This window comes from Malus domestica, chromosome 11 (genome assembly GCF_042453785.1).
Source record: "Malus domestica chromosome 11, GDT2T_hap1".
NCBI lineage: Eukaryota > Viridiplantae > Streptophyta > Magnoliopsida > Rosales > Rosaceae > Malus > Malus domestica.
This window is the reverse complement of record NC_091671.1, coordinates 31,441,165-31,467,501: the sequence shown is the minus strand read 5'-3', so window position 1 is coordinate 31,467,501 and position 26,337 is coordinate 31,441,165. Positions and strand designations below refer to the sequence as shown.

Here is a 26,337-nt window from a genome sequence, read left to right as displayed (position 1 = left end):
ATCTCTATTATTCCTTTCTGAGACCCCATTTTGTTGGGGTGTCCCTACACAACTGGTTTGGTGAACAATCCATTGTGAACTCAAGTATTGAATCATGTTATTGGACAGAAACTCAGTGCCATTATCTGACCTAAGCACCTTAATGTTTGAGTTGTATTGAGTTTGTACAAGTTTATGGAAATCTTTAAATATGCAGAAAACCTCACTTTTTGATTTCATAAGGTATAGAAAGGTAGTACGAGTGAAATCATCAACAAATATGACAAAATATTTGTAACCATCCATTGATTCAATTGTAGGTCCCCAAACATCCGTGTGTACTAACTCGAATGGTTTACATGTCTTAAAAACAGAAGTGACAAAAGGTAGTCTGACTGACTTTGAAAAATGACATGTTTCACACTCAAGGGGTGATTGACAAAAACCGGGAAACAATTTTGACAAAACAAGTTCAGATGGGTGAGCAAGTCTTTGGTGCCAAAGTTGTTGATGTTCAAAATACTTGGTTCCAGCTTGAAAAGCTTTAGGCATGACTGAGTTTTTGCACAGGTAGTAGAGACCATTAAGGAAGAACCCTTCACCAATCACTTTCTTGGTGATGACATCCTGAAAAACAACGTTGTTTGGTGAGAAAATGGCATGGCAGTTTAGGGAGCTTGTTATCTTTCCTACTGAAAGTAATTGAAAAGGAAATGAGGGAACATATAGGGCTAATGACTCATTATTGTTTGTGAGTATACTAGCTATTCTCTTACCCAAAACTGACACATTTTTTCCATTTGCAACTGACACTAGTGAGGGGTTTTTGAATGCTTGAAAATTATGCAGATTTGAAAGTTTGTTTGTCATGTGATCAGTGGCACCTGAGTCAATTATCCAACAATCATATTCAGTGCTTGTTTGTAATGCAGTGGAGAAAGCATTGAGAATACCTGAAACCTCTCCTTGTTCTGCAGATTTGTTATTGGCAAGAATCCTGCAAACTGCCCCAGCATGGCAGCGTGTCCTCCATCCTCCTTTTGTAAGTTTGATGCAGTACTCCCATGATCCTTGGTTTGCAAGTACGCAACAAATTCTTTTATAAGAGTCACAGGACTTGTAGTGAAGTCCATGGATCCAAAAGAGACCCCAGAGGTGACGTTTGCTGCATGATGACTCTTGAAATGGCTTGTTTGTGAAGGTTTTGATGGAATCATCTTCCCATCTTTGGTAAATTTGGGCTTTAACTCGGGATGAAGGATCCAACACTTTTCTTCCACGTGACCAACACCATTACAGTAGGTACACTTGAGATGGGAATTCTTACCTTTGTATATTTTGTGGTTTGCAACATAGGCTAGAGCTTCAGTTGGCCTTGAGCTAGACTCACCATTCATGGCTTTCTTCCTAGCTTCTTCACGTTGGACAATACCACACACACTTTTGAATGTTGGCAGTTCTTGACTCATAAGTATATGGCTTCTGAGATCCTCGTACTCAGAACTTAAGCTTCCCAAGAGTTGGTATATCTTATCTTCCTCCCCTCTCTTTAGTAGCGTATTTGCATCTGTGGTGTGTGGAAGATACATATCCAGTTCATTCCACATGGTTTTGAGCCTACCAAGGTGTTGTACAAAGGACTTCCCATTTTGTTGAATGCATGCAATGTCTTTCTTCAGTTGGAACACCCTTGCATAATTGTTTTGATTTCCATACATGTCCTTCACCGAGTTCCACAAATCTTGTGAGGACTCTGAGTAGCTAAAAATTTCTGCAACATGCTTCTCCATAGTATTGAGAAGTAAGGACATGACGAATTGATCTTTGCAGAGCCAAGCCTCATAGGTTGGTGAGGTGATATCAGGAGCTTCGATGCTTCCATTTACAAAACCAATTTTTCCTTTTCCTCCTAGAGCAAGTGAAACTGCACGAGACCAAGGTAGGTAGTTGAACTCATTCAGCAAGGCTGAACACAAACGCTGATTGGTGTTAACCTCAGTGTCTGAAAAATTTGAACAAGAATTACGGGAGGTTTTATCCTCAACATTTACTGAATCTTCTTCAGCCATGGCTCAAGGTTGAAAGAGAGAAGCAGCGGAAAGAAATGGCTAGAGACAGGTTAAAGAAGGACCCGCTCTGATACCATGTAGATTTTATGTTCAAAAATATATGTATTTCGTATGTTTTAAGAGTTAACAACTAACTCATATATATGAGTAGTAAAGAACCGGTTACAACCAACCATCCCTATACAAAACTCTTGGGACCACGCAAAGATAAAAAACTGAGAGGACTTATAATACTAATAGCTCTATAACCATCTCCATGCTGCCCGTGCTTGTCTTTGTCGAAGACCACACATGATGTGGAGATAGAAAGCTGACAGAACAAGAGATAAAAAACTGAGAGGACTTATAATACTAACAACTCCATAACCATCTCCATGCTGCCCGTGCTGCATGTGCTTGAGTTTATTATACAATATTCAATGTCCATACTTCTTGGTTCCAACACTGCCTTAATGATTCGATCTCATTAGATAAATGTTCCGCACGTCCCTTTTCTCCTCCTGCACACTCTTGTTTATTATTGTCCTTTGATTTCTCCGTTAGCTTATCTATCAAAAGGCTACAAACAAGGTGTGCAGGGAGAGAAGCATGGTGTGCGCAATAGAAAAATCATTAAAATGTTCAATGTTATCATGGATTCTAGGTACGTTATCATGGCAATTTCCAAATAAATTGTAAATCAATACATGTTTGACCTATAAATGTATCTTTTCTTAAAACAAATGTATTATTGGAAGCAAATATAGATTTAGTTAAGTTGGTTAGAGCAGTGTGATCCACTCTATGCACTTATGAAATAGAAAGGAATAGAGTAAAGGCCTTGTCCTACTCTTCCAGCCTATTATTGATAGGGATTTTACCGATGTTGAAGGGTTGAATCTCTTTGCATTTAGTTGACATAAATTTAGTAAAATTATCATATTGTTAAACGTTGTGTATTATTGAAAAAATTATCCGACTAAAATTTAAAGAAAGATTAAATTCTCGGAGATGGCACCTTACATAGTGTGAGAAAGTAATTATGTCTATGCACCTTGTTACAGATTTAATCTCCACTAATTCTCCTCCTCATTAACAACTAATTACTAAAAATAAAAAGGAAAACTAATGAAAAGGGCTTGAAAACTTTGAGTTTTAATGATAAAGACAAAATAAAGGGTAAAGTGAATAGTACCAGGATTGACTTTTTAGTGTAAAAATGTGGTTTGTCGTTAAAGTGAACAGTACCGGGTGTTTTTCGTTAAAATTCCCAAAATAAAATTCTCAAATGCAAAATTAGAAAAAAAGTAAAAATATATTTATTTTAATTGCATTTTATGTAAATATATTTTGTTTGTTAATTACTTTTGCCAAGTAAAGGGAAAAAGAGATCCCTTCCGGGTCTCTCCCACCAAATCCTAGAAATCCGAAGATCCGTCTCCTTGAAATTTGATCTAATGGCTACAAACAGATGGTCCTCTAAATGTTATAATAATTGTAACTGCTGGATCAAATTTCAAGGGTCCGGATCCCTAAGATTTGGTGAAGGAGAGAATCTCTTTCCATACTATTTGACTAATCTTGGCGTGCAAGAATAATCCCAACACGTGGCGGTGTTCCATTGGATTAGTCCTCGAAGGATTCCCTAATTAAGTCGGTAATCGCTCTATAAAACCACGACTGCCCCATTCCTCAAACCTTCCATCGTTGCGAATTCAGAGAAAAGTCAGACGCACGCCAATTCCTTCAACCTCTTCAAACTTCTCTCTCGATTCTCTTCCAAGGTTCGTATTCTGTTATCTTGAATTCCTTTTCGCTATTAACCGAAATATGCTTGAAATTATTGTTTAATTTGCCGAGAATCCATAAGTCTGTAGGGAATCCTTTGATTTAATTATTTAATTATTTTTATTTTTATTTGATTATTTGCGGCAATCCAAATTTGTTTGTATGAATTCCAAGAAATACTACGGATTATCGACCGATGTTGGATGGAATTAGGTCAATTTTGTCAAGATTTCCTAAGGTTTTGATTATTCTATTGTGATTTGAGATTTTATTTCGATTTTTTATGAATTAAATTGTGTTTTTTCATATATATTATCGATGATGACGAAATCTAAGGCTTGTTTCTCAAGAACATTCGCAGTGGCCGCTTAAGAGCTTTCGCCTTTCGCCGGGCTTGAGAGCTAGTGCTGCTTTATCCTTCCTTGGATGTCTGAGATTTTGTTAAAATTGAAGGCTAATCTGTTCTGACTCTACTACCACCTGGATTTTGTGTTGATTTAGATGTAGAAATATATCGGATGGTATTTTTTGTTTTGGTTTGTGTTTTTGATTGCTATTATGTCTATGTGTTTTCACTCAGTTGTTTAGTAGTGGATGAAATTGTTAGTATACTAGTATCAAAGTTGAACAAAAGTCTTTAGAATCTTCAGTCTGTCTTAAATAATTTATATTAAGAAGCTAAAGCTGATGTGATTTGAGAATCTTCAACTTCTGAAACATTCCCTAGGATTTTCTGGATGTCATTTGAGATATTTATGATGAAGCAGCTGTGATGACAACATCGAAGGCTTGTTTCTCAATAACATTCGCAGTGGCCGCCTAAGAGCTTTCGCCTTTCGCCAGGCTTGAGATCTAATGCTGCTTGACTCTTCCTTGGATGTCTGAGATTGTTTAAAATTTAATGCTAAACTGTTTTGAGTCTATTAGTACGACAATTTTTGTTGATTTAGATATTAAAATATACCGTGTGGAATTTTGGGTTTTGATTTTGTGTTCTGCAATTTACTATTGTTTTGGTCATTCTTTAGTTTTTGATGCCCGCGTACTGGTATTCATCAAAATTTGAAAGGAACTCTTTTGGATCTTCAACATCTGTATGATTATTTTTATTTTTTTGATTAAATATTTGTGTGACTAAATCAGTTATATTTGGACATTCAGTTTTGCTTCAAGAATGAACACTGATCGATAGGGATGTTTTATGTGAACAGATGCAGATCTTTGTGAAAACCCTCACAGGCAAGACCATCACCCTCGAGGTTGAAAGCTCTGACACAATTGATAATGTCAAAGCCAAGATTCAAGATAAGGAAGGCATTCCCCCAGACCAGCAGAGGCTGATCTTTGCTGGCAAGCAGCTTGAAGATGGCCGCACACTCGCTGACTACAACATCCAGAAGGAGTCCACTCTCCACCTGGTGCTTCGTCTTCGTGGTGGTATGCAAATCTTTGTCAAGACGCTTACCGGAAAGACCATCACCTTGGAAGTTGAAAGCTCGGATACCATTGATAATGTGAAGGCAAAGATCCAGGACAAGGAGGGTATTCCCCCAGACCAGCAGAGGCTCATCTTCGCTGGTAAGCAGCTTGAGGATGGTCGCACGCTTGCCGATTATAACATTCAAAAGGAATCGACTCTCCACTTGGTGCTCCGACTGCGTGGTGGTATGCAAATCTTCGTGAAGACCTTGACCGGGAAGACCATAACTCTGGAAGTTGAAAGTTCTGATACAATTGATAATGTGAAGGCCAAAATCCAGGATAAGGAGGGCATTCCCCCAGACCAGCAGCGGTTGATCTTTGCAGGTAAGCAGCTTGAGGATGGAAGGACACTTGCTGATTACAACATTCAAAAGGAGTCCACCCTGCACCTGGTACTTCGTCTGCGTGGTGGGATGCAGATCTTTGTGAAGACATTGACTGGGAAGACGATAACGTTGGAGGTAGAGAGTTCTGATACCATTGATAATGTGAAAGCAAAGATCCAGGACAAGGAGGGCATTCCTCCGGACCAGCAGAGACTCATCTTTGCCGGTAAGCAGCTGGAGGACGGAAGGACTCTTGCGGATTACAACATCCAAAAGGAGTCTACCCTTCACCTTGTCCTTCGCCTCCGAGGTGGTTTCTGAATTCTGAATGATGCTTGTGATCTCATCCTGCACTGAACAGGGAAGAGTTTAATTTTGGTTTTGGATTTTGGTACTCCAACTTTGACCAATGGATGGGTCACCCTAATACTATGTAGTTAATGAATAAAAGTAGTTTTATATGCATCTGCTGGGTTTCCGTTTCCGTTTGCATTTGAAATTTCTATTTTACGTGCCTTTGTATTGCTCTTCGATCTTGTGTTTGGATGTTCGGGACTGAAGATGTCGATACCTCTTCACTTTTCCTACGTGACTGCAGATGGATTCATTTGGGATCTGCAGAAGCTGTTTGCTAATATTCTTTCAAGTGTCTGTTGTTCTACTTGGACCTTGGTGTTTGCTTTGTACATTTCATTAAAAATAACGTAGTTTAGTAGATGAAAACGTTGTGTATTACTAAAAAAATCTATCCGACTAAAATTTAAAGAAAGATTAAATTCTTGGAGATGGCGCTTTGCGTAGTGTCGGAAAGTAATTATGTTTATGCACTTTGGTACGGATTTAATCTTCACTAATTTTCCTCCTTGCTAACAGCTAATTACAAAAATAAAAAATATGTTGTAAAATCGACGGTGTGTAGTGGAATAAATAAACAAGGCACAAAATCCACGAAGTTCTTCTACAGTCAATATGATTGGAGTATGTCCGTCCTCGGGGCAGCATCGGTGCTTTTATTTATAATCTGAAATAATAAGATTACAAAGATAACTCTTTCTATTATCTCATTTCTCTTTCTTCTCACTGTCGTGAGCCTTGTGGCTTCTCTCTTCTTCCTCTCTTCTTCCTTCTATCTTTTCTCTCTTCTCAGCCGTGTGGCTTGAGTTTTTGTGTGCACATTTGCTCTCATCTTCAACAATCCACTTTATAGGCAAATACCAACTAGTTGGATAGTCATGGTGACCAATGGCTGTCAAGCACTGAAAACAGTTTCATTGACAACCATGACTTGATTCCTTTGAGTGGACATCCACCATATTTACAACAAAATAAAAACAAATCTCAAAATGCAAAAGTAGGAAAAAGTAAAAAAAAAATATTTTTATTGCTTTTTACGTAAATTATTTTGTTTGTTAATTACTTTTGCCAAGTAAAGGGATACTATTTGACTAATCTTGGCGTGCAAGAATTATCCCAACACGTGGCGGTGTTCCATTCGATTAGTCCTCAAAGGATTCCCTAATTTCTTGAGACTTTTAAAAAGTATTGATAATTCTCAATTAAACACACTTAAACTTTTATAAAATCTTTTAAATTTCTAGCTGAATACCCTGAAATTATTAATCCCTTGAAACACTCTGGGAATCTCAGTCGGTAATCGCTCTATAAAAACACGACTGCCCCGGTCCTCAACCTCTCCATCGTTCAGAATTCAGAGAAAAATCAGACGCACGCCAATTCCTTCAACCTCTTCAAACTTCTCTCTCGATTTCGCTTCCAAGGTTCGTATTCTGTTATCTTGAATTAAATTGTGTTTTTTCATATATATATTATCGATGATGGCGAAATCCAAGGCTTGTTTCTCAAGAAAATTCGCAGTGGCCGCCTAAGAGCTTTCGCCTTTCGCCGGGCTTGAGAGCTAGTGCTGCTTTATCCTTCCTTGGATGTCTGAGATTTTGTTAAAATTTAAGGCTAATCTGTTCTGACTCTACAACCACCTGGATTTTGTGTTGATTTAGATGTAGAAATATCTCGGATGGTATTTTTGGTTTTGGTTTGTATTTTTGATTGCTTTTATGTCTCTGTGTTTTCACTCAGTTGTTTAGTAGTGGATCAAATTGTTAGTATACTAGTATCAAAGTTGAACGAAGCTCTTTAGAATCTTCAATCCGTCTTAAATAATTTATATTAAGAAGCTAAAGCTGATGTGATTTGAGAATCTTCAACTTCTGAAGCATTCCCTACGGATGTTTTATGTGAACAGATGCAGATCTTTGTGAAAACCCTCACAGGCAAGACCATCACCCTCGAGGTTGAAAGCTCTGACACAATTGATAATGTCAAAGCCAAGATTCAAGACAAGGAAGGCATTCCCCCAGACCAACAGAGGCTCATCTTTGCTGGCAAGCAGCTTGAAGACGGCCGCACACTCGCTGACTACAACATCCAGAAGGAGTCCACTCTCCACCTGGTGCTTCGTCTCCGTGGTGGCATGCAAATCTTTGTCAAGATGCTTACAGGAAAGACCATCACCTTGGAAGTTGAAAGCTCGGATACCATTGATAATGTGAAGGCAAAGATCCAGGACAAGGAGGGTATTTCCCCAGACCAGCAGAGGCTCATCTTCGCTTGTAAGCAGCTTGAGCTTGGGGATGGTCTCACGCTTGCCGATTATAACATTCAAAAGGAATCGACTCTCCACTTGGTGCTTCGACTGCGTGGTGGTATGCAAATCTTCGTGAAGACCTTGACCGGGAAGACCATCACTCTGGAAGTTGAAAATTGTGATACAATTAAATTAGATTTTTCTAGTTCAAATATGCATGGAAGGTGATCCGTGAAGAAACATGAAATATAGAATTATCTAAGCTAAGTAGTCCTTTGTAGAAAGAAAGGACTGGAAGGTTGTTTCTTAAGTCGGTGGAAGGGTGTGTGCATGATCATGGCCATGAGTGTTGTAATACAACCAAGTAGCCAAGAAGAGAAGCAAGAAAATAACTTAGAAGTGAGGGTGGTCTTGTGAAGAGTGTGAGTGGTCTAGAGTGTGTCTACAGAAAGAGTGTCATAGCTTCTAAGTTGTGTTCTTGAGAGTTGTTGTTAAGTTGTAATATTTTGTGAGTGTAATATAAGTAATTTGTTTACTTGCAATTGACTGGGAAGATGATAACGTTGGAGGTAGAGAGTTCCGATACCATTGATAATGTGAAAGCAAAGATCCAGGACAAGGAGGGCATTCCTCCGGACCAGCAGAGACTCATCGTCTTTGCCAGTAAGCAGCTGGAGGAAGGAAGGACTCTTGCGGATTACAACATCCAAAAGGAGTCTACCCTTCACCTTGTCCTTCGCCTCCGTGGGGGGTTTCTGAATTCTGAATGATGCTTGTGATCTCATCCTGCACTGAACAGGGAAGAGTTTAATTTTGGTTTTGGATTTTCGTACTGAATAGAAGTACTTTCATATGCATCTGCTGGGTTTCCGTTTCCGTTTGCATTTGAAATTTCTATTTTACGTGCCCTTGTATTGCTCTTTGATTTTGTGTTTGGATGTTCGGGACTGAAGATGTCGATACCTCCTCACTTTTCCTACGCTGACTGCAGGTGGATTCATTTGGGATCTGTAGAAGTTGTTTGCAAATATTCTTTCAAGTATATGTTGTTCTACTTGGACCTTGGTGTTTGCCTGTACATTTCATTAAAAATAACCTAGTTTACTAGACGAAAACAGAAAAGCCTGTTTGGTATCTATCCAAAAGCGTTCATTATTTTTCAAGAAACCTTTTTTTTTTTCTTTTTAAATTAAAAAATTGCTGGGTATGAGGTTTAAAATTTTTTAAATCTCAAAGCATTATTACTAGTAAAAACATATATAAGATTAAAAAAAATCATTTTTTTAAATAATCTATATGAGATTAAGAAAAATTAGCAAATAAAGAATTGCCAACAGTTGCAGTTGCAGCAACGGTGGTAAATTCCACAAGGATCTTCTCCCGTGATTAATAGTAATAATCATAATTGCAATATTGAAAGGAAAAACTTGGGCTACAATGAAGAGCACTTATATTAAATTAGTTTTTGAGAGTAGTTTAGGTAATAAAATTAGGCTTAAAGAGATATTGATAGTTTAATATTAAAAGTAATATGGGTGTAAAAAATAAGTTTAATGTAGAAAAATGATGTACGGGTTCAAATAAAATTTTTATTTCCTAATTAAATCGGTAATCGCTTTATACAAACACGACTGCCCCCGTCCTCAAACCCTCCACCGTTCATGATGCAGTGCCATCAATGTAGCTTGGTGGCTGGTTTAAATTCGATTTAATACTTCCTAATAACTTGATTTCTTGAAAGTGATGTTTTAATTAGGAATTGTGCTGCCATTTAGTAATCATCATTTACTCTGCTATAGTGGGCTAGGAACTTGCGTTTGTAGTTATTATGGTTGCTGGCTAGGCTCTTTTAAGTACTCAGAACATTAGAGACAGCACGGGGGATTTGAATTCTTTTTCGCTTCGCATCCAAGGTTCGTATTCTGTTATCTTGAATTCCTTTTCGCCTTTCTTTTTGCCGTTGATATACTATTTGGGGATGAAAGTTCTGATTTAGGGATGCTGTTAACCGAAATCTGCTTGAAATAATTGTTTAATGTGCCGAGAATCCATATATCTGTACGGAATCCTTTGATTTAATTATTTAATTATTTATGTTTTTATTTGATTATTTGCCGCAATCCAAATTTGTTTGTATGAATTCCAAGAAATACTACGGATTATCGACCGATGTTGGATGGAATTAGATCAATTTTGTCAAGATTTTGATTATTATCTGTTGTGATTTGAGATTTTATTGTTATTTTTTATGAATTAAATTGTGTTTTTGATTGCTTTTATTTCTCTGTGTTTTCACTCGGTTGTTTAGTAGCGGATGAAATTGTTAGTATACTAGTATCAAAGTTGAACAAAGCTCTTTAGAATCTTCAATCTGTCTTAAATAATTTATATTAAGAAGCTAAAGCTAATGTGATTCGAGAATCTTGCCCTAGGGATGTTTTATGTGAACAGATGCAGATCTTTGTGAAAACCCTCACAGGCAAGACCATCACGCCAAGATTCAAGACAAGGAAGGCATTCCCCCAGACTAGCGGAGGCTCATCTTTACTGGCAAGCAGCTTGAAGACGGCCGCACACTCGCTGACTACAACATCCAGAAGGACTCCACTCTTCACCTGGTGCTTCGTCTCCGTGGTGGCATGCAAATCTTTGCCAAGATGCTAACCGGAAAGACCATCACCTTGGAAGTTGAAAGCTCGGATACCATTGATAATGTGAAGGCAAAGATCCAGGACAAGAAGTCGACTCTCCACTTGGTGCTCCAACTGCGTGGTGGTATGCAAATCTTCGTGAAGACCTTGACCGGGAAGACCATCACTCTGGAAGTTGAAAGTTCTGAGGGCATTCCCCCAGACCAGCAGCGGTTGATCTTTGCAGGTAAGCAGCTTGAGGATGGGAGGACACTTGCTGATTACAACATTCAAAAGGAGTCCATCCTGCACCTGGTAATTCTTCTGCGTGGTGGAATGCAGATCTTTGTGAAGACATTGACTGGGAAGACGATAACGTTGGAGGTAGAGAGTTGTGATACCATTGATAATGTGAAAGCAAAGATCCAGGACAAGGAGGGCATTCCTCCGGACCAGCAGAGACTCATCTTTGCCGGTAAGCAGCTGGAGGACGGAAGGACTCTTGCGGATTACAACATCCAAAAGGAGTCTACCCTTCACCTTGTCCTTCGCCTCCGTGATGGTTTCTGAATTCTGAGTGATGCTTGTGATCTCATCCTTCACTGATCAGGGAACGGTTAAACTTTGGTTTTGGATTTCGTACTCCAACTTTGACCAATAGATGGGTCACCCTAATACTATGTAGTTAATGAATTAAAGTACTTTGATATGCATCTGCTGGGTTTCCGTTTCCGTTTGCGTTGAAATTTCTATTTACGTGCCCTTGTATTGCTCTTTGATCTTGTGTTTGGATGTTCGGGACTGAAGATGTCGATACCTCTTCACTTTTCCTACGTGACTGCAGATGGATTCATTTGGGATCTGCACAAGTTGTTTGCTAACATACTTTCAGGCATCTGCTGTTCTACTTGGACCTTGGTGTTTGCTTGTACATTTCATTAAAAATAACCAAGTTTAGTAGACGAAAACTTAAAGGCATGTTTGGTATTCTATCCAAAAGTGTTCATCATTTCTCAAGGATTTTTTTTTTTTTTAAATTAAAAAAATTGCTTGGTGTGAGATTTAAATTTTATTATAATCTTAACAATTTAAAAGAGAAGAAAAAAACCTCACCCTGCAAGATTGGAGGAAAGAGAGATTAAAAGAGAAATCTAAACGGAGGGGATCGGAAAAGAGAGATTGGAAGAGAAATAGCTCCAAGTTGAGAGGACAGCAAAAATAGTGGGCTTTGAGTTCATAAATTTTAAAAATTCACTTTTGATGTATTTATTAAACAGGCTAACTTTTAAGTTAACTTTGAGTCCAGATTTTAGAATAGTCCTGCCAAACACTTGCTCAAGATCTAAAATTTAAGAGTAAATTGTAGCAATGGTCCCTCAACTTTAATCAAATTGGAGCAATGGTCCCTCAACTAAAAATTCATTACCATTGGTCCCTCAACTTATCAAAATGTGTAGCTATAGTCATTTTCAACAATTTTGTCAAAATTTTGTCAAAATAAGTTATGTTGGAATGACCATTTATACAATTAGGGTCCCTCAACTCATCGAAGTGTGTAATTATGGTCATTTTCGTCAACTACGTCAAAATTTTTGTCAAAACGAGTTATGTTGAAAGGATCATTGCTACAATTGGGTTAAAGTTAAGGGACCATTTCTCCAGTTTAATTAAAGTTGAGGGATCAATGGTAATGGATTTTTAGTTGAGGGACCATAGCTGCACGTTTTGATGAGTTGAAGGACCAATGGTAATGGATTTTTAGTTGAGGGACCATTGCTCCAATTAAGTTAAAGTTAAGGGACCATAGCTGCAATTTACTCAAAATTTAACAAGTGTTTTTTGAGTTTCAAAAGTTGGAACTAAGCAGAGTATTATTTACATAGAACGCTATAGTTGCGCGATTGTGTCATGAAAAATCTACAAGGGCGTATAAAGAGACATAGTCTGTAAGGTGATGGGCATAGTGACACCATACTAGCTCATACCCATTGGAAGAAGGATAATGCTAGGGAGATCAACTATTTAGACCAAATTTGTAAACTATATGATGTGTTGTTGGTGATTGGATTATTACCTAAGTATACATTAACATATTTGTTGATTAACATGCTTATTTCCTGTTGGTGAGACATCGCATAGTTTGTAAATTTGGTTTAAAAAGTTAGTCTACTTAACATTACTATTGAAAGAAATAGAAAGAAGAGAACAGCTCCACAAGCACAAGTCCAAAAAAAGCAAATTAATTTGAGTTTTTTAGAGTAGGTATTCTTTGTCTCCAATTTAGGGCGATAATAGGTCGTTTCAAAAAGAATGTCGAGTTGAGTAAAGATGTTGCAATGCTGCATTTTTGGTGTTTTTATTGTCGTTTGCTAGTTACGATTTTTAGTACATTTTAGGTATTTTGTGAATTTTATTTTTGTTTATTATATATGGAGCTAATGTTTGGGAGTATTGAAACAACTTTTGGAGGTTGAATTCGACTTAATCTGGTCATTATCAATAAACCTTGGGAATTCTCTCATCTCCATAAATAGACTCCATTGTTGGTTCGCCCCTTATCCGGGGCACATTTGAGTGGGAGAATACAATGTTGGTTTAAGATGGAAAATGATCTCATCGACAGATGTACCATGAAAATAATGATTGAGACTCTAAAAAGGCCGTCTTGCACTTCAATTGAATTTGTTTCCTTTTCATTTTTGCACATAAAGAATGCACGATGACCTTTTAGGACACCAATGGCAGCTCCCTTAACAAAAGAGAAACTCTAAAATTGGAAAGATGCTAGCTTTTATTAAGTGTAAAATTCTTCCACCCCAAAAAATACAATTTTAATAATAAACGTGTATACTGTCATATAACATTCCGTATTAATTAAATAAATATATATATAACATTGTATCAATATATTTTATTATGATATAACGCTATCATAAGTTGTATCGGTGTTCTGTAAATCATTCCCTTATCGACATTTGCCATGTTAAAGGAATGGTAAAGACTCATTATCGAGCACAGATGTAGATACAAGGGCAACATTCGTCGGACCCACCTTTGAGAATTACAGCAGAGAAAAAAACAAAACAATGAAAAACAATGAGATCGCAGATTATTTATTTTAATAATAATGGGGTTGCTTTTACAAAGGGTAATCTTACAATTAATAAAAGAATCTAAAGTCGAAAACAAATTGAATGGACTTCGTCAATGAGAGAATTTTTTTCAATGTGAACGGGATACCGGGTAATACACCATATATTATTATAGAAATAGTTGAATATGTATGTTAAAAAGTTAATAACTTAAAAAATACAATTTTTCACCACTCATATAAAAACATGTGGTGTACCACTCATGTTCATGTTACAATAAAAAATTTCTCGTCTTTAACCTAATATTTGAGATTTGGATTCCATCCAGATTCTCTTTGTGAGGATTCCTTTTAATTTTACATCTTATCCCTTCATCGTATATTGTGCGGTCATAAATCATTTTGAATTTTTAAATTTAAAATTAAATACAAACAGTACCTAATGATTTTTTACCACACAATATACAATAAACACATAGAATGTGAGGATCTCTATGATGGAGAGAATTCTCATCTTAATATTTGGACTTAATTAATTTGAAAATTGCAGGCTTTGGTATCTAATAATTGAAAAAGAAAACAAATCATATAATTGTTGTTAACCGAATTGAATTGTGTGACTTTTATACCCATTTGAAACAATGCAAAAGGCAAAAGAATGTTACAAAACAACGATCGAAATCCTCACTTATTGTTAATTGGTTTGTTACTAGATGTGATGTAGATACATAAGTTGGCCAATTAAACTTTTGCTCCTCGTAGTTTAGAGAATCTTTAACTTTGGTTCTTGTGGTTTCGACTTTAGAAAATTTAATCATGTAGTTTGCTTACTTTTACAGTTGTGATCCCCAATGGCTTACCCCAATAGAATTGAAGATAGAAATATGATGTTCTACCTGCGTGACCATTTTCAACATCCCAAGTGTGTTGTTCCACGTTAGAAAACACAGATTTTCATGCTCATAACATGGGGCTTTAGGGTTCTGGAATGACAATTCAAGCATGTTCTCACAAAGTTTTTTTTTTTTTTTTAAAAGATGACAACTGGTGGCAAGCTATGGTTATCCATCCCTTCCGGAGGTCGGGAAGACTTACGGAAGCATTTCAGCCTCTCCATGATGCATTCCAAAATGTCAAAGATGCTCATACACGATACACACACATCTTGTCACATCCAACTTTCGTTGTTGATTCTAAGGGAGTTAACGGTTGGGACCGAAATTGTAAAGTAAGCAAACTACAGAACCAAAATTTCAAAAATAAGTAGACTATAGGGCCATAGTTGGTCAAATTTAAAACTCCAGGGAACAAAAGTCTAATATGTAATTTTCAAATTCAGCAACTCTCAAGTGGAATATTTCTTATCATGTTGAATGAATGCATGAAGACAAATTAAGCCTTGGATTATGAACTATGTTAATGTATAAAATCAGTGAGGACTTTGGTACAACAGAAAGTGTTAAGTTTGTGACCTTCGTTAGATTGCTCCGGTCACTAGTGTGGATAAGTATGTAAATGGATAGAGATAGGGAAGCAAACACAAGATGTACGTGGTTCACCCAAATTGGCTACGTCCACAGAGTAAAGGAGTTCTCATTAATTGTGAAGGGTTTACACAAGTACATAGGTTCAAGCTTTCCTTTTGTGAGTACTAGTGAATGATTTAGTACAAATGACATTAGGAAATATTGTGAGAGAATGATCTCTATTTATAGAAGAGAGTTTCTAGTTTCATTCTGACATTGACACGTGTCGTGTTGTGATTGGCTTCTGATATTGACATGTGTCGCGCTATGATTGGCTTCTGATGTCGACAAGTGTCGCACTGTGATTGGCCTCCTGGTTTGAGGGAAACTCTTCTGGGTTCTTGACGGTATAACGTTGACTGGTACTTAGTAGTTTCGGAATTGAAAAAGTATGGTACAAAGAGTGCTCCCCTAAGTTCCCGAGTGAGGGAAGCTCCTCGGTTGGGGACTTGCAAAATACAAGCTATTGAGTAATCACGAAACTTCTAAGTACCAAAGTGTGGTATCATTTTCACTTGCCTTATCTGTCTCATATGTAAATGTGACATCTTCTCTGGAAGTACTTTTCCTCCATCCATGGGTGGTATCTTTAACCGATGAAGATGCACAAGGTAATGTATCAATTTCACTTGAAGCTTACTTGTAGTTTCGGGCTTGGTCAAGTGCGATACAAACCCTATAGTAGGAGTCCCCTAAGTCGCCGAGCTAAGAGATTTGCTGAATGAGGTAACAGACAAGGTAAGCAATCAGACTTCCAAGCAAGCAAGCAACCTGGATTGGAGGTTCGACTTCGGCTTCCGGTTGATTGTTCTCTTTCTCCCTGTGACGTAAACAGCAACAAGGATAATGAGAAGCAAATGGAGAAGAGATGATATGAGATACTTTTTCTTTTGAAGAAGTAACTTTCCACAGGCTTATTCTTGAACTGGGCTGGAGGGTTTTCTGGTTTCCTTCAGAGTATAAGGCTGATTCAAGAATTTGAGGGTCAAAACAAATCCATCAAATCTAGAGTACGTTCGACCCTGATGATATGAGATACTTTTGCTATTGACAAATTAGTGGATGTGTCGGCACGTGTTCTGTTACGCTTGTCTCCACATGCTTCCTTGTATCCTTCTCACTTGCCCTATTTGTTCCTCAGGCAGATGTGGTATCCTCTCTGGAAGTATAAGATGTTGAAGATGAGTACTCGAGAGCAATGCCAGGTAAGTAATTAGGCAAGGGGTTTCAGGCAGTCAGTTCCTGACTGGAAGCTTGATTCCAAGTGTTGACTGATTGCTTTCTTTCTCCTTGTCTTGCAGGTAAGAACAAGGCCAAAGGAAAAGACAGGGAAAAAGCATGATATAGGATACTCTTGCTTTTAACCCTGATGATATGAGATACTCTTGCTCTGGTGTGGCTTGTTTGCAGAGGTATTATCGGGAGGAAAAGAAGCTGAGTATTTTGAGAGACTCTGTTGAGAGTGCCCTCTCGGATGTGAAGAAAAGTTGAGCATTTTTTTTTATTTGCAGGTTTGCCTGGCTGTGGAGGATGGATGTCAATATATATAGGAGTCTCTCTAACAACAAGTAGTAGTGTTATTCCTTTACCCTTCTTGGTCATAGCAATATAGTGAGAGCTGTAAGCTTCACATGTTTTAACTTTGTCAAAGCACTTTGAAAAAGTGGTATGTGGTATCTGGAAAACTGATGTTGCGTGTGAAGATTGCAGACAAGCTTTATCCAAGGAAATCTGGCTCTCAAAGTTCGGAGAGTGGTGCCTCTTTGGTTTTCGAACAAGCAATCCTGTCGGGGATCTGACTCTCGAGATTCAGAGAACGGTGCCTCTTCGATTTTTGAGAAAGCAATCCTGTTGGGAGTCTGACTCTTGAGATTCGGAAAGTGGTTCCTCTTCGATTTTTGAGCAAACAATCTTGTTGGGAGTGTTTTCTCGAATATGAGTAAAGGTTGGGCATTTTTGCCAGTCTGCCTTGCCACCGAGCACGGAGGTTGACACAAATTGGGACTTTCTTATTATCAAACAGTAATGCTGTTCCTTTACCCTTGTGGGTAATAGTAGGGTAGCTGGACCTTCAAAATTTATGTGTCTAAACTTTGTTAGAGATCTTTGGCAAAGTTATCTGTGGTATCCAAGGAGCTGATGTTGCGTGTCGAAAGTGGTGCCTCTTCGGAATCCGGAGAGTGGTGCCTCTTCGATTTTTAAACCAACGACCATGTTGCCATTTCTTTTATAAAGGCACCAATTGTGTGCAAGAAGTACATTTAGAGAGTTATTGCTTGTAGGAATTTTCCCTTTACTTCATAGATTTATTGCACCTCATTTCTCCTTCATCATTTCTGAGAATGTCTGGCTCATCCGACCGTCGTTTTGACTTGAACTTTGGTGAAGAGGCAGTCATGCCTTCTCAAGACAACATATGGCACCAATCTTTCTTATCCCCTAGTGGTCATCTTACCGTTGGGGACTCTGTGATGAAGAATAATATGACCGCTGCGGTGGTGGCCAGGAACCTTCTCACTCCCAAAGATAACAGACTACTTTCCAAACGGTCTGATGAGTTGGCTGTTAAGGATTCTCTGGCTCTCAGTGTTCAATGTGCAGGTTCTGTGTATAATATGGCCCAACGTCTATTTGCTCGAACCCGCCAAGTTGAATAATTGGCAGCTGAAGTGATAAGTCTCAAACATGAGATCAGATGGCTCAAGCATGAGAATAAATAGCTGCACAGGCTCGCACATGACTATACTACAAACATGAAGAAGAAGCTCGACCAGCTGCAGGAAACTGATGGTCAGATTTTACTTGATCATCAAAGGTTTGTGGGTTTGTTCCAAATGCATTTATTGCCTTCGTCTTCTGGGGCTGTACCGCGTAATGAAGCTCCAAATGATAAACCTTCGGTGCCTCATCCTTATGGGGTTCTTCCTAGTACTGAGGCTCCGAATAATCACCCTCTAATGCCTTCTCTTTCTGGGGCTCTAACGACTGCTGAGACTTCTCCTGAGCAACCTTTGTGAAGGCTCCCTCTTGTTTGTTTATTTTGATTAATGTATATGTACATATTTGTAACTTATCGAAGATATCAATAAACAAGATTTGCTTCATTTTAACGTATTGTGTTAAATACACCAAGACCTTCTTCACTAAATTCTTTGAATTTTTCCTTTTGTTGAAGTTTGTATATTGAAGCTTTATGAGTGAAGCATGTAGGTTGAGGTAGTGCTCCCTTAATTTCCCGATTGAGGAAAACTTCTCGTTTGGAGACTTGAAAAATCCAAGTCACTGAGTGGTTGTGAGACTTCCAAGTATCAAGGTGCAGTAGCATATGATAGGAGTCCCCCAAGTCTCTGGTTGAGGGAGTTGACGAATGAGGCATTTCCTTTCTAAGTGGTAGCCCAAAACTCTTTCTTCATGTATATTTGTTATGAAAGTTGTTAGGCCCAAAGAAGAGGAGGCCTAGGCAATTTTTTTTTTTTTGAAATTTTTCGAATTTTTGAATTTTCGAATTTTTGAATTTCCGAAATATATATACATATATACATATATATTTTTAAAGTTTTGTAGGTGAAGCTTTGGTGTTGGAGCTTTGTAGGTGAAGCTTTGAGGTTGAAACTTTGTTGGGTACCATGAATTGATTTTGCTTCACACTATCTTGATCACGATAGTGTGAAACTTTTGTAGGTGAAGCTTTTGTGTTGAAACTTTTGTGGGTGAAGCTTTTGTTGGTGAAGCTTTTATGGGTGAAGCTTTTGTGGGTGAAGCTTTTGTGGTGGGTGAAGCTTTTGTTGGTGAAGCTTTTATTGGTGAAGCTTTTGTGGTGGAGGAAGCTTTTGTGGGTAAAACTTTTATGGTGGGTGAAGCTTTTGTGGTGCGGGAAGCTTTTGTGGGTGAAGCTTTTGTGGGTGAAGCTTTTATAGGTGAAGCTTTGGAGTTGAAGTTTTGCAGGTGAAGCTTTGGAGTTGAAACTTTTGTTGGGTACCATGAATTGATTTTGCTTCACACTATCTTGATCAAGATAGTGTGAAGCTTTTGAGAATTTGTAGTTGTCCTCCATTGATGAAGCTTTTGTTGGTAAAGCTTTATTGGGTACCACGAATTGATTTTGCTTCACACTATCTTGATCAAGATAGTGTGAAGTTTTTGAGAATTTATAGTTGTCCTCCATTGATGAAGCTTTGTTGAATTTCCCTTTTTTTTTTTTTTGGAAACTAGAAATTTGAAAATGTGGGAGAGACAACATATACAAATTTTGCTTCCACACTGTTGAGCAAGAGATTGTGATGCAAGCCACACCTTGTAGTAGTCGAAGGTTTGAATGAACCATAAATTGGTTTTGCTTCACACTGTCTTAATCAAGAGTGTGTGAAGCTTTTGAGAATTGTGGTTGAACTCATTTGATGAAGCTTTTGTTGGCACCATTGTTGGTTTTGCTTCACACTATCTTGATCAAGCGTGTGTGAAGCTTTTGAGAATTGTGGTTGTCCTCCATTGATGAAGCTCTTGTTGGCACCATAAATTGGTTTTGCTTCACACTGTCTTGATCAAGAGTGTGTGAAGCTTTTGAGAATTGTGGTTGAACTCCTTTGATGAAGCTCTTGTTGGCACCATAAATTGGTTTTGCTTCACACTGTCTTAATCAAGAGTGTGTGAAGCTTTTGAGAATTGTTGTTGATAGGGGTTAACCATATGGGGGTTCCCTTGGTATGTCCTTGCTTCGGTGGAGGCGTGGTTGTAAACTTATGCCATCACCTTAGAGTAAGTCTTCCAAGTGTTGGCATTGATCATGTACTTGAAGAAACAATCACGTAAGCCTGCCGTGAAGGCCTTGAAGGTGGTCTTGTCATCTACCTCAGCACAGCGAGAATACTCATGGCTGAAGTGACCGACATACTCTCGTAGTGACTCGTCCGGTTTCTAGCGAATAATGTATAAGTCATCTGCAGAATGCAAGTGATCGGTCTTGAAGATGTGTTGAGAGACAAACAGTTTCCTCAATTTCTCAAATGAGTCTACTGTCTCAGGTGGAAGACGGCAATACTAGTTTAGAGCTTTGCCAGAGAGGTTGGAAGGGAAGAAAAGACATCGCTTTTCATCGGTGTGCATCTGATATGCCATGGTGGACTAAAAAAGGTTAAGGTGTTCAAGTGGGTCATCCCTTCCAATATAGAGTTGTAAACCAAGCCTTTGTTTTGTCTTCGCTTGAAGGGGGTGTCGAGGATTCTTCTTGTGAGAGGGCCAGGCCTAGGTTGGTTCCAGTCAAGTATCTCGGCCTGACGTTCGGCCTTCAACTTGTTTATTTCCTCAAGGAGCTGTTAGACAAGGGGGTTCTGAGTGGAGTCATGTACCACTGGAATTTTCTTTCGTAAGTCTCCATCGCCTCTTGGAAGTAGGAAAGTTTGAGCAAGGACGTGTGGTTTTTTCTTGGACTCGCCGTACTGACGTCTAGGGCGAGTCTGTCGGAATACCTCAAAGTCCCTTGTACCTTCATGTTCCTCTGGGACCTGTAGTTCCTTCCCTAGATTGGCAGCTGGCCTGGGTCGTGGGAGGGGACCGAGTCTTTTAGAAACCCTTGGGTCATTGATCTTCGAGCATATGTGGAGGGGATTCTCTTGACCTTGCTTTATGAAGTCTTGGCAATCACGATAAACGGCTTTCGATCCTTCCAACCCTTCTGCAATGGGGTGTCTTCCTTCACTTCTTCTACTTCGGGTCGAAGCATCTGGGTTGAGAGAAGTCTCATGTTGATCAATGTTTTAATGATTAGCTCACTCCTCATCAAGGATACCCATGTCGAAGGGAGGTGACCCTCCATGTTAGGGGGCACCCAGATGATGGTTGATGTCCACAGGGGCAACGAGCTCGCGTGTTTGCGTACGCCTAGTTTCATGGAGCGTCTCAAAAAACTTCTCATACTACTCCTGGAGGACCTTATTCTTCATTGCTATCTTATTGTTCTGAGCTTCTAGCTCATCGACTTTAGCTTGAAGAGCAACCTTCTTTCCTTCATTCTTTCGTTGCTTCGCACTAGGTGCAAGAGGGGTGTCATTTTGTATGTTGTGGCTTCCTTTGCTCCCCATGTTGGAAAAGGATGTCTGGTCAAATGAGAGTGTACAAATGGTGGAAACCAACTTGGCAAAGCTGAAGAGAGTGGGAATAAGTGTCGTTCCCACAGATGCTCCAAATGTTGATGCACAAAATCAGTGAGGACTTTGGTACAACAGAAAGTGTTAAGTTTGTGACCTTCGCTAGATTGCTCTGGTCACTATTGTGGATAAGTATGTAAATGGACAGAGACAAGGAAGCAAATACAAGATGTACGTGGTTCACCCAGATTGGCTGCGTCCACAGAGTAGAGGAGTTCTCATTAATTGTAAAGGGTTTACACAAGTACATAGGTTCAAGCTCTCCTTTTGTGAGTACTAGTGAATGATTTAGTACAAATGACATTAGGAAATATTGTGAGAGAATAATCTCTATTTATAGAAGAGAGTTTCTAGTTTCATTCTGACATTGACACGTGTCGTGTTGTGATTGGCTTCTGATGTTGACACGTGTCGCGCTATGATTGGCTTTTGATGTCGACACATGTCGCGCTGTGATTGGCCTCCTGGTTGGAAGGAAACTCTTCTGGGTCCTTGACGGTATAACGTTGACCGGTGCTCAGTAGTTTCGGAATTGATCAAGTATGGTACAAACAAACTAATTGGAACTATACCAACAAACATTCATTGCTTACCAACGTACAGGATGGGACTGCCGGCTTGTTTAAAAAATAAAAAAAATATAACAGATAACAAGCTGCCAAATTAAATTACACATTATATTACGCATTATAAATCTTTCTTCTTTATATCTGTGGTTAAATAGGTGATGAAGCTGTATAAAACTCGAGAGCTTTGAAAGTTGTAACGTTTCAAATCCTGCAACAAAAATGGGGCTCAAAAAAAGCATGTTTCGATACGCCGATGGCACCAATAAGTTGTTGATGTTCTTCGGGACGTTAGGCAGCATCGGTGACGGGTTGCTGAACCCTCTCATGATTTATGTTCTTAGTGAGGTTATTAATTCTTATGGCAAGAGTCAGGTGACAAATGCAGATGTGGACAAGGTAATTAAGCATGGTAAATTTTCTCAGCAATTCTTGCAGTACATTTCGCTGTGTTGAATATTTGCAGCACTTGCTACTTTTGATTCTTTTTTTCTTTTTTTTCTTTCTCTTTTTTCCCAGTTTGCACTCAGGTTATTCTATGTTGCAATTGGAGTTGGATTAGCAGCATTTGTTGGTACATAAATTTGAACGTTAGTTAGTAATTACTACTTTTCGGGTTATCTGCAACTTTTTCCAATAATCTGTCTTGAGTTTTCTTGCTTGAAGGAAAGAATGAAAGATTGAACCTAATCCTTTTGTGGTGATTACTATGTCTGCAGAAGTTTTATGTTGGACACGAACAGCGGAGAGACAGACTTCTAAAATGGGAATTGAATATCTGAAATCTGTTCTTAGACGAGAAGTTTCCTTCTTTGACACTCAGACTGCTAGTTCTTCAACAACATTCCAAGTTATCTCAATCATCTCCTCCGATGCCACTGCAGTCCAAGTTTCCTTGTGCAAGAAGGTAAGAGTTAATTTCATCATAAATCCAACTAAAAATGAAAAGCTCTACGAAAACAACATTTTCCTGCACTGAATTGAAGAAAATGCGCATGACGCTGGCGATAAATTAAATGTTTGATGTTTTCTTTGATGCAGATACCTGACTGCTTGACTTACATGTCAACTTTCTTTTTCTGCCATATTTTTGCCTTCAAGCTGTCATGGAGGCTGACGTTGGCAGCTATGCCGATTTCAGTCATGATCATGGCTCCGGGACTTGTATTCGGAAAGATCCTGATCGGGTTGGTAATGAAAGGGATTGAAGCTTATGGAGTAGCTGGGGGACTTGCTGAACAAGCAATTTCTTCAGTAAGAACCGTGTACTCATACGTTGGAGAGAACCAAACACTAAATAGGTTCAGCACTGCACTTCAGACAGTTACTGAACTTGGAATAAAGGTAGGTTTGGTAAAGGGATTGCTGATGGGAAGCATGGGAATCATCTATATCGGTTGGGGTTTTCAGGCTTGGGTCGGGACTTATTTGGTTACTCAGAAAGGCGAAGATGGCGGGCATGTTTTTGTAGCCGGTTCCAATGTCCTCATGGGAGGCATGTGAGTTAATTTAACACTGCATTTCATTTCAATAGTTCACTTTTGATCTTGAACTTATAATCTAGCTTTGCTATGGCAGGAGTATTTTAAGTGCACTCCCAAACCTAACTGCCATCACCGAGGCATTAGCAGCTACAACTCGAATCCTTGAAATGATTGATCGTGTTCCTAGTATTGACACTGAAGATAAAAAACGGAAGGCTTTGTCACATGTCAGAGGAGAAACAGAATTCCAAGACATTTATTTCAATTACCCGTTGAGACCTGATACCACGGTCTGACAAGGCTTGAGTCTTAAGATTTCGGCTGGTAAAAGTGCAGGTCTAGTTGGGGGCAGTGGTTCTGGAAAGTCAACCACCATTGCATTGCTCGAAAGATTTTATGACCCTATTGAAGGAGAAATTCTTCTGGATGGACACAAAATTTGAAGACTTCAGGCAAAATGGTTGAGATCTCAGGTCGGTCTAGTTAATCAAGAACCTGTTCTGTTTGCAACTTTCTTGAAAGAGAACATACTTTTCGGAAAGGAAGTGGCATCAATGGAAGAAGTAATAATCGCAGCTAAAGCTGCAAACGCACATGACTTCATCGTTAAGTTACCAGACAGATATGAAACTCAAGTATGCTATCTTCCATTCTTGGAATCTATTTTGGTTTCCATGCTTAGTTCTTAAGCCTTGAATTATATTTCAATAATGTTATGGTAATAAAAAAAAAAAATTAACTGTACAAATTGACCTGATATGAACTTCTTTGAAAGTATCTTGTCACATGATTACTGCTCATAACATCATTTTTATGGTTTCCCCAGGCTGGTCAATCTGGATTCCAACTGTCTGGTGGGCAAAAGCAGCGAATTGCCATTGCGCGTGCTCTGCTTAGGGATCCTAAAATCCTGCTTCTTGATGAGGCAACTAGTGCACTGGATGCGCAGTCCGAAAGAGTAGTGCAGGAGGCAACTGATCAGGCATCAAAAGGGAGGACAACAATCATCATTGCCCACCGCCTGTCTACAATCCGAACAGCAGACTTGATTTTGTAATTCAAGCCGGGAAAGTAGTTGAGTCAGGCTCACACAATCAGCTAATGCAAAAGAAGGGAGAACAGGGAGGCGAATACTTCAAGATGGTACAAATGCAGCACACGGCGGCCCAAAACAAGGTTTCTGATGATTTCAGTTCTCAAATATAAGAAAAGCCTCACCGTAGGAGGAGTGTTACACCAAGCCCCATTAGTTTCAGATCAGTTACTCATTCTCCAGCCTTCAACCCCAAAACAATGTCTATGTCCATGGGAACACCCTACTCATTCTCTGTCCAATACGATCCTGATGACGAAATTGACGATGAAGACACCAAGTGCCCCAATTATACTCCTCCGTCCCAATGGTGCCTGCTGAAAATGAATGCACCAGAATGGGGACAAGCCTTACTCGGATGCTTGGGTGCAATATATTCGGGGGCAGTGCAACCTATAAACGCCTACTGTGTTGGATCACTTATATCAGTCTACTTCCTCCAGGACAAATCTGAAATTAAGTGACAATCAAGAGTCTTGTCCCTCGTTTTCTTAGCATACTGGTATGGTGGGAGGCTACTGGTGGACGAGTTGATAACTTCAAAGGAACTTTTCCAGGCATGTTTGATACTGCTATTCACCGCTTATATCATTGCAAATGCCGGAAGCATGACTTCTGATCTATCTAAAGGAAACAGTGCCATTCAATCAGTTTTTGAAATGTTAGACAGGAAAAGTGAGATTGATTCGAATAACCAATGGGGTTTGGAAATCAAGAGGAGGATAAAGGGTCAGGCTGAGTTCAGAAATGTTTTCTTTTTGTATCCAACAAGACCTGACTAGATGATCCTTAAGGGATTGACCCTCAGAATCGACGCAGGCAAGACAGTGGCGTTAGTTGGGGGGATCGGTTCTGGAAAATCCACCATCATTGGACTCATTGAGAGGTTTTACGATCCAATGAAGGGAACGGTATGCATAGATGAGCAGGATGTCAAGAACTATAAATTAAGGATATTGAGGTCACATATTGCATTGGTCAGTCAGGAGCCTACTCTTTTCGCTGGAACTGTCCTCGAAAATATCGAATACGGTAAACAGAATGCAAAATAATCTAAGATAAAGAGGGCTGCAAGTCTGGCTAATGCTCATGAATTCATCAGGTATGAAATTACAGCTGACATTTGCATACGAAAAAAGATTGTGTCGTTTTGCAGTTTCATAATATGCTGACATTTCTCTCTTTTCATATATTTTGCAGTGGAATGGACAATGGTTTTGATACGTATTGTGGATAGAGAGGAGTTCAGCTATGTGACGGGAAATTATACTAAATTTAAACCTAACCCATTAACTTATCGTATTCAAATATGTAAATACAAACTCATTTGCAAGTTTAAAGCGTTGTGTCTCGTTTGACCATTTTCTTTCTTATCAACTAAACAAAACAATATCAAGTTCAGTATAAAATAAAATAAAAATCTTACATATTCCACGAAAGAAATGCATCCAAAAAATTGGAAGTATATACAACATAGAGATGGGGGACAAGGGGGTCGTTCTATCGGGAAGCTAGCCCTTTCTAATCGCTCTGAGTGGGATGTAAGTAACCTACTTTTATAGTTTGACAAGCCTTATGG

The 26,337-nt window shown here is 38.8% G+C and overlaps 1 protein-coding gene, 3 non-coding genes and 2 pseudogenes across 5 annotated transcripts; all 6 read left to right on the top strand.

The window, feature by feature from the left end:
• Positions 1-3,670: 3,670 nt before the first annotated feature.
• LOC103413246 (polyubiquitin-like) lies at positions 3,671-11,585 on the top strand (annotated as a pseudogene). Its single transcript, XR_011572842.1, has 6 exons — positions 3,671-3,811; positions 5,027-5,937; positions 7,883-8,393; positions 8,795-8,976; position 9,030; positions 10,677-11,585. The product of XR_011572842.1 is annotated as a polyubiquitin-like (transcript).
• Positions 4,129-4,253, top strand: LOC114819861 (small nucleolar RNA SNORD14). Its single transcript, XR_003767160.1, has one exon. It is a non-coding gene; the product is annotated as a small nucleolar RNA SNORD14 (small nucleolar RNA).
• Positions 4,580-4,704, top strand: LOC114819863 (small nucleolar RNA SNORD14). Its single transcript, XR_003767162.1, has one exon. It is a non-coding gene; the product is annotated as a small nucleolar RNA SNORD14 (small nucleolar RNA).
• On the top strand, positions 7,451-7,575 carry LOC114819862 (small nucleolar RNA SNORD14). The gene has a single exon (XR_003767161.1). It is a non-coding gene; the product is annotated as a small nucleolar RNA SNORD14 (small nucleolar RNA).
• Positions 9,997-26,031, top strand: LOC139187608 (putative multidrug resistance protein; annotated as a pseudogene).
• LOC103423015 (ABC transporter B family member 15-like) lies at positions 22,404-23,684 on the top strand. The gene is made up of 4 exons (XM_070808496.1): positions 22,404-22,580; positions 22,701-22,755; positions 22,901-23,088; positions 23,223-23,684. The coding sequence occupies exons 1-4, from the start codon at positions 22,404-22,406 to the stop codon at positions 23,682-23,684; spliced, it is 882 nt and encodes a 293-aa protein (XP_070664597.1).
• Positions 26,032-26,337: the final 306 nt, after the last annotated feature.

Excerpts from the sequence above, each read along its gene's own strand:
- LOC103423015 (XM_070808496.1), top strand. The coding sequence starts at position 22,404 with ATGGGGCTCAAAAAAAGCATGTTTCGATACGCCGATGGCACCAATAAG. Across the intron at positions 22,756-22,900 it reads TGGATTAGCAGCATTTGTTG|AAGTTTTATGTTGGACACGA; the intron begins GTACATAAATTT and ends CTATGTCTGCAG. Across the intron at positions 23,089-23,222 it reads AAGTTTCCTTGTGCAAGAAG|ATACCTGACTGCTTGACTTA; the intron begins GTAAGAGTTAAT and ends TCTTTGATGCAG.